The sequence below is a fragment of the Stylophora pistillata genome, chromosome 11 (genome assembly GCF_964205215.1).
Source record: "Stylophora pistillata chromosome 11, jaStyPist1.2, whole genome shotgun sequence".
Lineage (NCBI taxonomy): Eukaryota > Metazoa > Cnidaria > Anthozoa > Scleractinia > Pocilloporidae > Stylophora > Stylophora pistillata.
Window position 1 is genome coordinate 20,127,605 of NC_142529.1, and position 17,608 is coordinate 20,145,212.

Sequence of the window (17,608 nt, forward strand, 5' to 3'; positions counted from 1 at the left end):
TGTGTAACCCGGAAGTAGAGCTTAATCCGACAAAATTTAGGAGTTATTTTTTTGTTGTAAGAGTTAAGGAAAACTTTTACGCCCAAAAAATAAAGAAAAAGCAATATTTTGAAATTGTTAATATGCATTACTAGGTTTGTCATTTCCCTTTAACTTTTCATCACATTGTAAAACTCCTGTTTTCATCTTTCCAACAGCCTGCACCTTGCCTGAACTTGACACGTGTACTTGGACTTACGTTCTGCAGTCAGCTGTCTGTGCCTTTGGCTTACCGTGACTACGAGTCACCGTACTTCCCATTTTCTGGTCCATCTTCCTTCAGTATTTCAATGACACGCACAGACCCTAAGCTCACTAAATATCAGTTGATAGCAGAACGCTTGCAAACTGAAGACGATAACAAATATGATGTGATTGCTGTAATTTCCACACCTGGAGCAACGTGGGAGCGAAACCTGGAGGCAAATGGAACTATGTGGTTTAAAAAGGATGGCAAACTTTTCAGTGTGTCTACTGCTGCTCTTGGCTTAAATTTTGGCAAGTTCAATGCAACTTACAACAACAAAACGCACGCGGTGAATCTCACGTATTCTGGAAAGGACGCTGTTTATGGACACCCAATCGTTGTTAATGGTCACTTTTTCAACAACTCGGGGGTGGACAGCCCTTATCGAGATATGGGTTTCCAGTTGTCCGCTTCATATAGCAATTACACCATCACACAGTTGACTAAGCTCTACAACGATTCAAATGCGTATGGATATGTCAGTAACTTGACCTACTGGCCAGGCAAGTACATGTTTTCAACTGGAGAAGTTAATGTCCCAAAGAAGAGCATCAGTTTCCTAGCAAATCATACTTGCACCCAAACCAAGATCAGCTTCAATGGAAAACTTGGAGAGGAAGAAGACGATTTTGTTTTCAGCTTTAGCAACAAGCCAACAAAGGCGGGAATCGAGCTTACAGGAAGACATCTCAAAGCTCAGAAAGAAGGCGTCCTCCGCCTGTTTGCTCGTCCATGTCAGCAGTCCTTTACCCTTCGTGGATCATATCTCGAGGCTGGGCAAGAGAAAGGTATTCAATTCACTGGAACCCATGAAAACAAAAACCGTGTAATCAGCTGGTACACAGGTATTGTCAACTCGACCAATGAAAGGTCCTTAAAAATAAATGGCACTGTGCTTGGAAGTAAAGCAGAAGCTGTCTGGTCGTATCTGAATCTGACACAAAGTAAAGCAGTCAAGTTTCAGGGACTCCTCCTTAACCAGTCCGTCGACGCCGTTTGGTCATACGTCAACGCTGGGCAAGAACAAGGGCTTCGATTTAATGCTACTGGCCTGAACAAGACCTTGGAGGCAGCCTTAACGTACCTCAATCTAACAAATGATCAGAGCTTGAAGTTTAATGCAACAGCCCTTAACAAGACCATCGAGGCGGTATGGTCGTACGTCAACCTCACCACAGAGAAAGGAATGCGACTTAAAGTCTTGGCATTGAATCACACCATCCAAAGTGTTTTAACCTTCCATAATTTAACACAAGAAAAGAGCATTAAGTTCAACGCGACGGCTCTGAATAAGACTCTGGAGGCTATGTGGACATACGTAAATGTAGGGAAAGAGAAAGAACTACGAATGAATGTCACTGCCCTGAACAAGACGGCCGAGATCATATGGTCATACTTTCATTTCGGCGACAGAAAAGGAGTACGTTTCAATGTTTCCGCCCTCAACAGAACAGCCCGGGCAAGTTGGACTGTCATCAACCGCCATACAGCAAGGAGTTTGGAGTTCGAGGCCGCCGCTCTGAATAAAACCGTCAATGCCACATGGACCTTAGTTAACTTGAGAAATGAGAAGAGTTTGAAGTTCAATGCTAGTTTTGGAAACAAGACGATCAATTCCTTCTGGACCTTCTTGAATTTAGAACATCAGAAGAGCTTAAAGTTCAACGCAAGCTGTGGAAAGAAGAATTACAATGCTACTTGGACCTTCTTAAACTTGGGACCCGAGAAGACCTTAAGATTTGAGTCTCATTGTGGAAATAGGACGATGAACTCCTCCTTGACTTTCCTGAACATGCAAAATGAAAAGAGCGTGAAATTCCAGGCAATTGCTTTCAACAAGAGCATCGCTTCTTCCTGGATCTTTGCAAGCGTGAAAGACAAAAAGAGTTTGAACTTTAAAGCAAGTGCTCTTAACAAGACGATCGATGCCGCATGGATCTTCCTTAACCTTGCAAACGAAAAGAGTTTGAAGTTTAAAGCCAGCGCAGAAAACCAGACCATCAACTCGTCCTGGACTTTCCTTGACTTTCCCAATGAAAAGAAGTTAATTTTCAACGCAAGCGCCCTGAACAAAACGATGAACGCCACATGGACCTTGCTAAGTACGGACAAACAGAAAAATCTGAAATTGGACGCCAGTCTTGCCAATAAGAACGTAAAAGCCACGTGGACTCTCGTCAATTTAAGAACTGAGAAGAGTTTGCTGTTCTCAGGCAGTGCACTCAACAAAACTGTCGAGGCCTCCTGGACTTTCTTCAACTTGACAAGTGAAAAGGGATTGAAGTTTAAAGCTAACTGCCTAAATAACACTCTTGAAACAACCTTATCGTTCTTGAATTTCGCCAGAGAGAGGAGTTTAAAGTTCAACGTATCTGCTATGAACAAGACGGTAGAGACAGCATGGACCTTCGTTAACCTCACCAATGAGAAGTTCATAAAATTCAATGCTACTGGATTCAACAGAACTGCTGAGACTATCTTCAGTTACAGTTTTGACGGGAAACAGAGATCTATCAAATTCAACGCTTCCGCCATGAACAAAACCATTGAAGTTGGTTCGAGTTTTGTGAAGATTGGAGAGGAACGTGCCATTAAATTTCATGCTTGCACCTCGAACAAAACTGTAAAAGCTGTCTGGAGCTATCTTCGGGGTGAATATGCACATTCCATAAAGTTCAATGCTTCGGCTATGAACAAAACTGTGGAAGCCACCTGGAGTTACGTAAGGAGCGATGACGAGAGAGCGATCAAATTCCATGCGGCCGCCTCCAATAGGACCGTTGAGGCCATCTGGAGTCTCAGAAAGAGCGATCATCAAGATTCTTTCAAGTTCAATGCCTCAGTAATGAACAGAACCGTAGAGGCTGCCTGGAGTTATTACAGAGATGAAAAAGAAAGATCCATCAAGTTCCATGCCTCGACCTTGAACAAAACAGTGGAAGCTGTATGGAGTTACTTGAAGAATGAGAATGAGCTATCCATCAAGTTCAATGCGTCAGTTGTTAACCAAAGCATGGAGGCTATCTGGACGCTTTTGAACTCTGAGGCCGAAAAGGGACTCAAGTTTAATGTTGCAGTCAAGAACAAGACCTTGAATACTACTTTTGTTTACTTTCGTAATCCATCCAACTTGGGAGTGCTTCTAAACGTGAGCTCCTGTAACAAATCCGTCAGCCTGTTGAGCAAAGTCTTCTTACTGGGGACAAACAAGAAAGTCATCCTCCAAGCTGCCTATCAAAATTACAGTGTCGCTCTTGTCGGATTCTTTAAGAATCTGACTTCCCAGAAAACTGCTTGCATTTATCCTGAATACCTTGGTCGGTCGTATGGGAAAATCTGCGCTGTTTTCTCAAACAGCTCGGTGGAGAAGAGTATGTCTCTAAACTTGACGGTCCTTAATAGAACCGGTGAACTGAAGACGCAATGGTTTAAGAACCCAACAGAAACTGCTAACCGCTTAACTGCCAAGTTCAACAAGACAGTTTTCTTTGAATCCTGGATGAGCTACATGCACCCAACGGAGCTGAAAAGCATTCATTTTAACACAACAATCGTGAACAGATCCGCTGATGCTACCTTTTACTTCCGCAATGGCAGCGAGAAAGCAATTGGATTCAACGCCACAGTTTTAAAGAAGCATGTTGGCTTTGAGGGAGTTTGGCTTAATGGAAAGATCCTAAAAGAAGCAGCCGTTCACTTATTTTGGAACAAATCTACTGTAGCGAAATCATCTTTGATGTTCTTGAATAACACTCAACGTAAGGTACTTCAATATCGTGCACATCTTGGCCGCTTTGTCGCTGAATGGGAAGGTGCATACGTCACCCAGAGACCTGGTGTAAAAGAGCTTCTAACGTTCCGCATGCTCCGAAATGGAAGCCAAAGCATTTTCCTAGATAGCGCAAAACTGATCTATACCAAGACCGACAAGACTCACGAACTTGGGTATCAGTACAATCTTAGAGCGATGGGCTACTCCTTCGAGCATGGCTGGGATGCTTCTTATTACAACTACTCTAACACCGAGGATTCTTATCATGAAGGCAGGTTCGCTGTGATTTATTCTAAAGGCAAGAAAGTTTCGGTGACAGGAGTTTTCAGAAACACTTCTAAGGAACTTTCCAACACTCTTGTCGTCGAGTATCAGCCCGACAAAACGGTCACTCAGTCCCTAATTTGGTACAAGCAACGCAAATCAGTAAATCTCAGAGTGGAATTGATTCCAAGCAAACCTTTTACGTGGACGACTACCTGGAACAGGAATAATGGCTTTTCATTCAACAGCGTCTTGGATGTTCTTGGCAAGAAAATCGAAAATCAATTTGACCTCAACAGGAAAACAGGGAACTATGAAGGTCACTTTGAAATTTTCCCCGTTTATCCCCTGACGGTGAGAGGAGTCTTTACTCAGGACCGCGGCCTGTACTTCACAACGGAGATTTCAGCCTTTAAGAGGACATGGAACCACATGATCGATTTTATTGAAGAAGACCGAAAACTAGCAATTTCTGTAGATGTTTTGCCTGGAACACCAGTGGATTTTGAGGCTAACTGGAAGAGTATGGACGACATGGGAATAGCTGTCAATTTGAAAGGTTTTGAGAAATCACTTCGGGTTGTCTGTGACTACGATAAACTCACTAAGACCTTCACCTCAGGCTTAACCATCTTCAAGCAAACGCTGACCTTGACTGAAAAGCTAGACACCGAAACGAGGTCCCTTTTCTTGACCTTCTCTGCGTTCAATCGTACCGCTGGTTTCACCGGAAGGTTTGACTGGAAGAACTATGTCGCCAGCACGTTTGTAAGCTACCAGAACAACAAGGTAGGATGGTTCATTAAATTTAACCCAGCCTCAAGAAGCATCGTTTTTAATGTTACTGTCACGCCTCGTATCTCTGGACAAGTGGTGGGAGAAATGCCGAACGCCAATCGCCTTCAGGTTACGATCCAACGCAAACTTGGAGAAAATGTAGCAAATGAATCACGGTTGATGTACATCCTGAATTCTGAGGCTAGTCGTATTTCGTTCACGTGGAATACTTCAGCCGTAGCTACTCTGGTGAACCAAGCCCAAGTGTTTAAGACCCTACTCAGGAATGTGACCGTGAGGTTCTACAACCTGACTGTCCTAATGACGAAAAACCTGACTAAGGAGGTCGAAGGGCTTGTCAAGAAGTTGGAAGCTAAGATCAAGCCTACCGTTCTTAAGATTTACGCTGAATACAAGACTTACAACTACAAGGGATTGATGCAGAATATTACAAGCGTGGCTCACAACATGTCACTCCGACTTTTGAACATCACTCTGAGGTCACTGAACAATACTATCAACAACCTTACAAGAATGATTGGTAGCGCCAACTTTACACACATCATCGGTAATGCCTCGGAGTTTTACAATACGATTCACCAGAATGCCACGGTTGCATATAGACGGCTCCGTAGAGAGGTGCTTCCTCCCATAATTGGAAATATAACCATCCATCTCCAGAATATCAGCCGGGATCTACAAGGCTGGGCCAAAAATCTATCCATCATGGCGAGTTCAGTAATGGTGCGTGGAGAAAGGGTTGGTGATATTGCCAAGCGTGTTTCCCAAAGGGTTCAAATTATAACCGCGCAACTCGTGGAGAGAGTACAGATCAAAACTCGCGAGCTAATTGTGAGGCTTAGAGAAGTTGAATTGCGCGGGAAAAAGCTTGGCCCCATTTATGACCAGTACATGCTTGAGATGAAAAAGTTCACTTGCAACTTCAATGCATCCTGTACACTTAGGAATGTAACAATCTTTGCAAAGAACCTGACAACAAGCGTTCGCAACATTACCGTTTTCAACAAGACGATCGAGGAGCATTTCAAGCTGCTGAATAAGACTTTCCTGCAGAATTTCGAACAGCTTAACAAGACCCTACGACCTAAAGTAGAGGTCCTCTTTAAGAAAGCCTGTCTCTTGCGTCAAACAGCGCTGAATTTCACAAACAATTTGACAAGGATTCTGCCCAAGCTGATGACGAATGTCACCCTTCAAGCTATCCATCTGGCCAAGAACTTGACAAAAGAATTCAGAAACATTACCATCCAGGTTAGGAAGGTCATTCTAACTGCCTACTCAGATCTACAGACTCGCTTCCCTCTCATTAAGTTTGCGAAGGACGTTTCCATTTCATTCGAAAGAAAAGCCTACCCTATTGTACTTAGGATTGTCCATCAAGTGCGCAATTTCACTCTTGACGTAAAGAACAATGTTACTAAATATTTGGAACCAGTTGTCAAACCCCTTATTCCACAGGCATTCGAGGTAATGTACAAAGTACGCAACATCACCATCCGAAGTGTTCCTATTGGCCAAGTCATGGATAAGGCTGTTCTTGTTTCCTTGAACATCGCGTCCGAGGCACTAAAATTAGTTAACCACACCGTTTACACTAACATATCGGCTCTGATTGCTTTTATCCGCCACAACTCACAAAAGTCAGCTGAAGAGATCTTGGATTTGACTATTGAAAAGGGCATGAAGTTCTTCAATCTGTCAAAGATGATTTTAAACGAGTCACTTAGCCTGGGACTTAACCTGAGCCGAAGGGCTATTCTGGTTTACAATAGTTCGGCAATGATTCTGAACAAAACCTTGCAAAAGCTTCTGAAGATGCGTCCTGATGAACTTGTGAACCTCTCCATCGAAAAACTGCAAATGATTGCCAAAAATGTCACAGCAGAAGTCTTAAACATTATCAAACAGTTGCGTGCAATCGATGTTTCTGGCAAGATCAAAGCGGCATGGGCCAAAATGGACGTCATAGCTAAATTGGAAGCTTTGCAAATTACAGCCAAGTGGCAACAACTAGTGGAGTTCATTCGAGCATTCAACATCAAAGAAAGAGCACTTCTTGTGAGAGACTTCATTGGAAATGCCTCGCTGAAAATTGAGAAAGAGCTGAGAGACATCGTGAATCTTGCCAATCGTGTTTTGACCCTAGCAACTGATCTCGTCAACATGAAAGTTTCAAGAGAAGTATTTGTGAAGGAAGTGATTTCCCTTGCCAAGGAAAGTAGGCGAGTTTTCACCAAGTATGGAATCATGGCCAAGAATACAAGCCTTCACTGGGAAAGTAAATTGCGAAATGTTTCGTATGAAATGGCATGCCTCTACAGAAACATCACGGTCAACAGGACCCTCGCAGCTTATAACATCTTGAAGAAACACAGTTTGGTGCTGTACAATGAACACCAGCAAGAAGGACTTAGGCTGTATACCCTTTACAAGAATCTCCTATTAAAAATATATGAAGACTTTAAAGCAAATGTCATCCAAGGTATCGGAGTTCAACGGGAGAAGCTGTTGAGTGAATTGAATGTCCTGATCACCAAGGCTAGAAAGCTCGAGAACATGACTTATGAGGAGATAGTTACGAAGAGTTACGAGTTCTTAAGTAAGCATGGGCTGGCCATCTACAGTAATATAACCGTACGCGCACTGAACCTATACAGCAACATTTCTACTCATGCTCTTCAATTCTACGGGAACGCAACTTTCCATGCAGTGCGACTATACAATAATTTCACAGCACATGGACTTCGACTGTACAAAAATGCCACCTTACGTGCAAGGCAGCTCTACAGTAATTTCACGTTACATGCAGTCCAAGTCTACAAGAATGTTACTGCCCATGCTCTGAAGCTTTACGAGAATGCCACTGTGATTGCGATAAAATTCTACAACGAAACCAAGAATGTAACTCTAAGAGCACTCAACCTGACTTTGGTCCTGGTCAATCGCACTAAGATGATGGTCTTGCAGTACTACAATGCAACTCTAAACCTGACTATTCACTACTACAACATGGGCCGAAACTACTCCCTTCAGTACTACAATCTCACACGCAACTTGAGTCTTCAGTACTTATTGAAGCACTCCAATCTGGCACGCAACCTCACCCTACATGTCTACAATGTGACACGGAATATTACTATTCAAGCCTACAACAAGACCAGGGCTCTGGTGCTTCAAGGAATTCGTTACATAAACCTAACTGTCGTCCCCTTGGTTAAGGCCAACTTCATTCAAGGAAAGGTCCTAGTTCTGAGGTATGCTGATGGGGCTGTGTATTTCGTTCAGTCAACCGCTCAAGCTATGAAAAAGTGGTATAGTGAGAACAAAGAGAAGACCCTCGAGGAGCTCTATTTCGAAGCTTTCGATCTCGCAGAACGCAAGTTCCTCGAGAACAGAGTGTTCTTAGCGAACAAATATGAAGAGTTCAAAGAGATTGTTGAGGATAGGATCAGGGAGAAGATTAACGATGCCAAAGTAAGATTCACAGCTAAGTTTGAAGAGTGGAAGAAGGAGCTGCACAAACTGAACAAGACTGTGATCAACATTACTGGAGAGGCAATCGCTCTTTACAACCAAACCGCTAACATCACATTCATTACTGCGAAAGAGCTTGTTGCTATCTTCCATCCTTATGTGAAGGTTATGGCGAATAAGACCGTCTTCTACCTTATAAAGGCCAAGAACATCTCTCTTCCACTCCTCGAAAAAGCTGCAAATATCACTTCGCTTGCTCTCAACCAAACGCTAGAGCTGTTGAACGAAACACGGCAGCAGCTGAGAAAGAGCTATACAAAATTCATGGCCCTTGAAGACGTCCAGAGGCTTATCCAGAAACACCAGCTGAAACAACGTTATGTAATGGTTGAAAAATTTGTTCTTGAGAGGTATGACGAAATCGTGGAGTTCCTGAAAGCGATGAAACCCAAAGTTGAAGCCAAAGTGAAAGAGGCGATCTTTTATCTGAACGTAACTCTTCCAGCTGAAATCAAGGGAAGATGTGCTATGATGAAGAACAGGTATGATGAGATTAAGAAAGAGATCCAAAGTCTATTGGCTGATCCCCAAATGCAATTGGAAAAGGCTCTTGCTAAGGCTCAAACTGCCATTAAAGGTACATCCATTGAAAGCATCGTGCATCACGAACGCGTGCAGGAACTAACTGAAGACCTCCGGAACCAGGAACTGATTGTAAGTTGTCGAGGAGTCGTCAAAAACATTTCGGTTAACCTCGGAAAAGCCGTCGAGTTGGCATCGGAAAAGGTCAAAGAACTGATGGAAAATCTTAAAACTAAGGCTGAAGTAATGGCAGATAAGATTAAGACTAAAATGCAAGAAACACGCCAAACTTTGATCGTGAAGTTTGAAGACTTCAAGACCATGAAGCTCCGCGAAATCGTTGAGCACAACTCTGTGTTCAAGACCATCGAGCTGGCCAAAAATGTCTCTCTACAGATCAGAAATATGACATTGGAAGCCAAGAACATGACGAGCAAGTTTGTGGCGATCGGAAAGGTCTATTACAGGAACATCACCGCGAAAGTCGAGAATTACACCAGGATTTTGAAGGCTAAAGTTCAAAACTACACGAGGTTCTTGAGAGAAAGAGTTCAAAATTACACAAAGATTGTCCAGGTAACTGTACAGAATTATACAGATGTGTTAAATGCAACATTCCAGAACTACACAAAGATCCTTAACGCTACATTCCAAAATTATACAAGGATGCTTAATGCGACAATTCGCAATTATACAACGATCCTGACATCTCATCTCAAGAATTATACCGTAATCCTCAAAGGCCATTACGAGCGCATCTATGCCAGCCACTTTGTTTCCTTGCACAGGAATTACACCTTGTTGATTAAGAAGTACAAAGCCTTGGCTCTGGACTGCATCGGCCGCTGTAAGAATTTGACTTTGAGAGGAATTGCCATTTCCCGCAACTGGACTGCCGCTTCAGTTACTTTCACCCGCGTGTGGATCAACAGGACCTTACAGGAGGGTATGAAGTATTACAGACAAGAACTGGAAAGAGGTATGAGGTACTATAGAGAAGAAGTGAAGCCTTTGTACTTCAACAAAGTCCTGCCATTCTACAAAGACACTGTCCTACCTGCGTATCACAATTACAGCAAGCTAGTAACTATATTGCAGAGGAACATCACGAAGACGGCTCTTGAACTTAAGGACAGTGTGATGGGCCTGAAAGAAAGGGTAATTAATATGAGTAGACAAGCTTTCCAGGTGGCACTCGACATCGACTCTTGTCCCGTGCTTCGTGCATTTGGCAAAATGACCTTCCGTGAGTCTGTTCTAAAGGGACGTGTCCTTTGCATCCGTGCTTATAATTACACTTTGAACATGACCCGTTTGGCTGTGGACTTGACAGTGGAGACTTTTAACATCGCTAGGGCGCGCCTTGCCTGTGCCTTGAACACAACAATGGCTGCCATCAATTCAACTCTACTGAATTCCAAACCCCTCTTGAGTTTCTTCAATGATACACGAGCAGAGGTGATCGAAACTGCTGCCTTCGTCACCAAGTACTATGGAATCGACGATGCCGTCAAAGCAAGAATGCGTAGAAGTTTGGAATTCACGAGGAACGTCACCATGGACGTTGTCAACAGGCATGAAGAGTATCTTAGAGGGAAGGTGCAGATGACTATAGAATTTGTAAACTCCTCTCTCCAAACTGTTAATGCTCCAAGATTCATCAAGGCATCAACGCTCACAGCTCTAAAATTTGTCAACACCACTATGAGATATGTTAACCGCACTATTGGATATCTGAACGCCACGTTCGTAGATGTAACCCACAGACTCAACAAGACCGTCCATTTTGCTCGTTCCATCATCACAAAGAAAATCCTGGATACCCGTGTTGCCATTAACAAAACTGTCCAAGATTTCCATGTGGCTGTCAACAGAACCATCACTAAAGCTCTGGTGTCCATACGCAACGCCCGTATCGCAATCAACAAGACCATCACAAATGCTTATATCGCCATCCGTAACGCCAGTGTAACAATCGGCAAGACCATCACTGATTTCCGCTTGGCTCTTCCCAAGTATATTCAGGTTACTGAACATGGTGTCACTGTTGTTATCCCGAGATTTGACGGAAAGATCAAGACCCTAGCTTTAGCCTCAGTGGAAAAAATTAAGATCTTAAAACAGGACTTCCTGGTAAAGATGCAATTTCTCAGAGAGACCACCCCAGTTAAGGTTGAGGCGCTGAAACAGCAGATCTTAGCAAAGATTGAGTCGCTTAAGCAAAACGTAGTGATAAAGATTCAGTCGATAAGACGGGAAGTTCTTGAAAAAATGGAGAAACTGAAACAGGAAGTACCAGACAGGATAAGGCTTTTGAAACAACAATCTGCTGTAAAGATCGCAATGTTGAAACAGATGGCAGTTGAGAAGTACAATGAGCTGAAACAGAATGTTATTGTCAAATATGGAGAGCTGAGACAAAACGCAGTTGAAAAGTTAACTGAGCTTAAGGTTAAGGCCAGAATTATGTCGGGCCGTGCCAAGACCATCAGTAAAGCATGGGTGGCGGTAACTTTGAACAAAACCGTGTTCTACCAGCAAAAAGCATACGGCTATGTCATGAAGGTTTACAACTTAACCAAGAATCATCTCACAGAAAAATACATCAACATAACCCTTCACTTCCTCAATGTTACCAGGGACCTTGCAGTGTTCTACCGCCAGCAGACGTACAGATTTGTGATAAACGCCTACAACCTGGGCAAGAACCATCCTCTTACCCAGAAGTATGCAAATACCACTGTCCATTACCTCAACATTTCCAGAAAACTTGCAACGGTCTATCGTCACAAGATGGTGAAGCTCTTACGTAACATTTACAGGAGGACCAGGTATCACCCCGTGACCGTGAGATACCTTCACAAGTCTGCGCATTACTTCAACATCACAAGGAACTTCTTAAGTGGTTTGAACATGACCCTAGTAAAGAACGTCACCAGCCAATATGCATCACGTGCCTTGAATTTGTCCCGCCAGTGCTACAACGTCACCAACAGATACCTTTCACGTGCGCTGAACTTGTCCCGGCATTGTTATAATGTTACCTTGTCTCGTGCGCTGAATCTTTCCCATCATTATTACAATGCTACTAACAAATATGTGTCTCGTGCATTGAACCTTTCTCGCCAGTGGTACAATGTTTGCATGGACCGCACTCTTAATATATCCGTGCAAGTGTACAAAGTCGCTCAGAACGTTACGCTGGATATCTTAAATTCAAGCTGCCCATCCGAGGCCTTGGGCAAAGCCATGAACTATTCCAAGATCGCTATCAATGCTACAGTGAAGTTTTACAGGAAAACTCTACGTCAAGCTAGTAATTGCTCAGCTACAGCCTATAACCAAACAATCGAGCTTTTCCACGATGCCAAGAACTTCTCGGCGATGGCGGTAAACAACACGGTCAAACTCTACCGACAGGGATTGCTGAAAGCTAAGAATCTGTCGATGTTAGCTTTGAATAAGACGGTCAAGATCTACCAACAAGCGTTGCTAATGGCCAGGAACTACTCAACAGTGGCTGTGAACAGGACTCTGAGACTTTGTCATCGTCTATACAATAAAACAGTGTTGGTCGTTTACAACACAACCTTCATGAAGACGTATATTCCAATGGCTTTGAACCTTTCCCGTCAGTGTTACGGTATCACCAAGAATTTTACAGTCGAGGTTTATGAAGTTGCTGTAAATGTAACCCTCGATATCTACAATTCCACATGTCTAGTAGAAGCCTTCGGCAAGACGAAGAATTATTCGAGAGTAGCTTTCAACGAGACGCTCAAACTTTACAGCACAGCACTGGGCCACGCCGTGAAATACTCAACCATTGCACTGAATAAGACAGCCAAGCTCTACCAAGAGGCACTGGCTCAGACCAGGAACTACTCTGTTTCTGCTTTGAACAAAACCATGATGATCTACCAACGTGTGTTCAATAGAACTGTTCAAGCCATTTACAACACCACTGTGATGAAGAAATACCTTCCAATAGCTCTGAATTTCTCGCGTCATTGGTGCAGTGTAGGATTTAACATGACTCGAAACTTCACCGCCGGTGTCTATGGAGTCGTCCAAAATGTCACCCTCGATGTGTGCAACTCAAGTAGTTTGCCAGAACTATACGGTAAAGTCAGGAACTACTCACGGATTGCCTTCGACCAGACCATGAGGATGTGCCTTGAACTGTATGGTGAAGCTTACAACTTAACCTCGCAAAGATATGCTGAGCTGAGAAACTACACCTTGACGTTGTACGAGGCCATTATCCAGCACGAAAAAACTGTCCTGTATCTGAACCACGCCCACAGGTACCTTTATCACACCAAGAAGATGATTTCCACGCGCGTCCGCAGCCTGCACGGAGCTAAACGCTACTGGCAGAAAAGGATGAATCATCGAGTGTCGCAGATGTCCTATGCTCTGAACCCAATTAATTGGATCCCACCGTTTAACAGTAAGTTCATTGTGTGAAGCTTGTTCTAATATTTTCATTTGGATCCTTGAGTACGACGTTTATCTATCTGTTCAGCGATTCTTCCTTTTACTTCTATCCTTGAGTTTCTTCTTTCTCTTGCTTTGTAGTTTGAGTAAGAAAACTTGGTAGAGTTAGATAAAATCCACGAAATTATAGGCTCGTCTACTCTTATCAACTGTTAATTAGAGGATGAAGTGATGTTTGTTGCAGGCTACGTATTATACTAATGTTGATTTTGTATCCTTTTCATCTTTTTTTTACTCTTACCAATGATACGTTCACTTTGTGTCAAAAGGTACGGCGATGATCTTTGGTGGACCCCACGTGTACACGTTCGACGGCACCTACTACAAATTCCCAGGTTACAGGAAGCCAGGCTGCATGTACGTCTTAGCAAGAGATGTTCGCGACAACAAGTTCACAATCCTTAGTCAAGAAACAGCCATCATCGTACTCACGGAGGACTCGAGCGTGAAGATATATCAAGACGGTAGAGTTGAGACGATTGTCAAGGTATCTCCATCAGGAAACAAAGTCTCCGACGGTTATCACAGCGAGCTTCCGGTAGAGAGCTTCAACACCACAGTCCAAAGGCAAGGATCCTTCATCGTTTTCCGTCATGACATGGGCTTGGAGATCGTTTGCGATGTTGAGCACTATTTGTGTACTTTCAACATTGCAAGGTGGTTCCATGGACGTATGGCAGGTACGATATGGATGGATTTCTAATTTATGGTCCCAGCAATTTGTATTCACTGTAATAATTTTCTTGCAAATACACTGCAAATAAAATCGATAATACTTTTTTGTCGGAAAAGTCAACTACCCCTGGCCTTTTTCTTGTTGAGTCAGTTCTGTCCCACTTATTCATATTAATCTTTCTTAAGGTCTCCTCGGAACAAACAACAATGAATTCCATGATGAGATGATGACTATTAACAACACCCCAGCGAAGAGATTAACCGATTTTGTGAACTCTTGGGAGATCTCTCACGATCCAGAATGCAAAGTACTCGAGGAGGAGCCGGAAAAGCCCAAGTGCAAGAAAACAAGTTACATACAACGATGTCGCGCCCTTTTCAAGGAGAAGAACTCCCCGTTGAGTCACTTCTTCTCAGTTGTTAACCCCGGACCCTTCGTAAAGGCCTGCGAGCAAGATTACAAAGAATGCGACTCTAACACTCCCAAAGACATGAAGCACTGCAATTCAACTGCTGCCTATATCGAACTCGTTAGAATGAAAGGAATGTGGGCTGAGTACCTGCCAGAGTGCGGTAAGTGAAGTGATTGTACTTCCAATGGAGCTTCATCAGAATATTATGGGTCGTTCTCTGTGACGACCTTTTACGGTTAGGTAAGCTAAAAATTACATCTCACCAGAACAGTGGTAAAAATAATTTAAAAGAAAAACGACAATTGCTAAGGATGGAGTTGACTAACCCGAATTGCGAACGAGAAATTTGAGAAAACTTGAACTTCAGGAGAATTTTCTTAGCACACACTAACAAGGACGCATGTCCTTCGTGGAAAGCCTGCGAGATCTCTTACTGAACTGACCCGTTTATGTAATCTTTATCTTCTTAGGACGCTGCGGCGCTAACAAGATCGGTAAGACATGGTTCCAGAAAGCAGACAAAGCTGTAGATGTTGTTGTTTTTGTACCTGAGACCTCCATCCTCAAGAGCTATGCTGAGAAGATACCGACATTCCTCTCCAGCATGGCTGAGTCCCTGGGTGAGTCCAAGTTCTCCTTCCGCTTTGGAGTGGTTGGATTCGGTGGTCGCTTGACACACAAAGGCCCGCACGCCATCACCCTTGACGGTCAGCTGATGAACGATATTGACAGCGTCGAGGATGCGTTTGAGCATCTGAAGTTCTCCAACGGAGATTCTGACAACGACAGTAGTAATGCTTTGGAGGCTATGGCCTACGCAGCCTATAATTATCCGTTCAGACCAGGTGAGTGGCAATAAAGAGACAACAAGGATAAATGCGAAAATATAACTTTTTCGTGAAAAAAAGGAGGGCAGGAAATTAACTGATTCATGGCTTATAGGTCTCTAGCGAGGTCAAGTATCGACGTCACCTCAACATTGTAGTGAAAAGACAAAAAAAAAACCCATTTATTTACATATTTGGGATAAAGCGATATGGGTGATTTTCAGTCGTAAATTTCTGTTGCACACTCTGCTACTAAGCTGACTTGAAATTTCCTCCGTTTTCCACCTCTGGTGCGTTAATGTACCAGAACGATGTTGCGCAAAAGTTTTATGAGAGGACTTCTTTAAACTTCGTGTGAAGCACTTCTGGCTATGTTTTAGATGTGTAAGTTTGTACAATGAGACATCGGTAAAAATTTATTTTGTTTTCCCGCAGCTGCCACCAAGATCTTCCTGCTATTAACAAGCACTGATCGCCATCCAATGGCTGACTTCGCTTCTCTCGAAAGTATCGGCAGCATGTTGGAATCTAAAGACATCATCTTAAACGTAATTGGAAAATACCGAAAGTTCCGCGGCGAAGTCATTGGACAAAACTTCAGAGGGAATGTGTATTACAGAAAGCGACCCGAGGTTGGTTTAGGTACAGCTACCCTTCCTGAGGGCGAGTACGTGTCGTTAATGAAGTCCACCCAAGGATCTGTGTTTGGCCTTCCATTCCTAGGATCAGATGACAAAGATAAATTTGGAGCATTACAACAAGCCAGTGTAAGTGCGTGGAAGGAGCAAATCAAACGAGATCAGTACGCATGCAAAGAGTGCTTCTGCGCACGCGGCGATGCTGGTCAAGGAAAGACCATCTGCAAAAAGAACTCATTCCATACCAAATGCTGAGGAAAACAGGAATGGTGAGTAAAAATGGATCTTTGCTTAGGTGGGAATTTTGCAAGACAAACTTAGTGAAGCAGAGAACAGAACTGAGACGTCATGGTTCCCATCCAGGGGGGGGGGGGGGGGCTAGTAATACCCCTAATCGTTGCGTGCTAAGGAAACGGGGATAAGGTTCCGCTGGATGAGTCACGTGACGCGAGTGCAGACTATACTTTATCCATTCTTTTGGTCATTCCTGGTTGCGGAAGGTTTCACACAGTTTCAGTTAAGTGAATTAGCTTTCAGATCGTTGCAGTACGAAATTAAGGTCGCTGGCTTGCATAAAGTTTAAGGTGGGCTCTTTAAATTAAGTGGCTCTTTTTTTTCAGTGGTTCATTGCGAATCTCACTAACAGTTTTCTTTTGTCTCCTTTCGTTCCAGACAGTTCATGAAAAGGCCAGTACAGTAGAAAGCTCAGCTTCGCCCACGGAACTGTACAAAAGTCACGCTATTTGTAACTTGCTTTATTGTACCTCGAGAATGCTTAAATAAATATATGTAGTGGTTGGGTCACGTTATCGCAAAGTATTAATAATTTATAACAAGTTAATTTTATTTTATTGAGAAGTTCACATCGTTTTGATAAACAGAGCAAGCCTTAACGTGGACGATGATTTGTTTGTGAGAACCTTGTTCTCGATGTTCGAAAAGTAGACGTTATAAAAAATATGTGATATAGTAGTTTTGGGCTAGCTGACGCGGGTGAATTTCTGGCCTTTTTTACCTCAATTCTTAGGAAATTTTACAATTGATGAATGACATTATTTAAGGTTTGTTTGTTTATGGGACGGCTAGCTATCGATGCTTGCAAAAAGAAGAAAAACGGAAACATGATTTCAATTTGAGCCCCAAAACACACCAGAGGGCAAATGATATATATCCATTAGGTTAAGTTGTTAGAGACAGTTAATTTCTTTTTGGTTAATTGCTTTGTTTAACTCACGGTGCTGGAACGTTCGCAAATGATGAAGGCAGAAAAAAGCATCTCGCGGCTCTATCTTCTGATGAAAAGAACGTAAATCCCAATTTTATGTTTACTTTAGGGGGGTTTAGTTTATTGTCAATAAAAACGAACATTGAAAATGAAA

General features: G+C 43.0%; 1 protein-coding gene across 1 annotated transcript in view; it reads left to right on the forward strand.

Moving 5' to 3' along the window:
* The window catches only part of LOC111325671 (uncharacterized), a 29,405-nt gene extending 11,797 nt beyond the window's left edge, over nt 1-17,608 (forward strand). The window contains exons 15-20 of the mRNA XM_022929528.2: nt 198-13,629; nt 13,946-14,356; nt 14,538-14,924; nt 15,235-15,609; nt 16,027-16,498; nt 16,902-17,608. Of these exons, the coding sequence (XP_022785263.2) occupies nt 198-13,629; nt 13,946-14,356; nt 14,538-14,924; nt 15,235-15,609; nt 16,027-16,484 (15,063 nt within the window). The 3' untranslated portion in view covers nt 16,485-16,498; nt 16,902-17,608. The remainder of the gene's footprint in view (nt 1-197; nt 13,630-13,945; nt 14,357-14,537; nt 14,925-15,234; nt 15,610-16,026; nt 16,499-16,901) is intronic.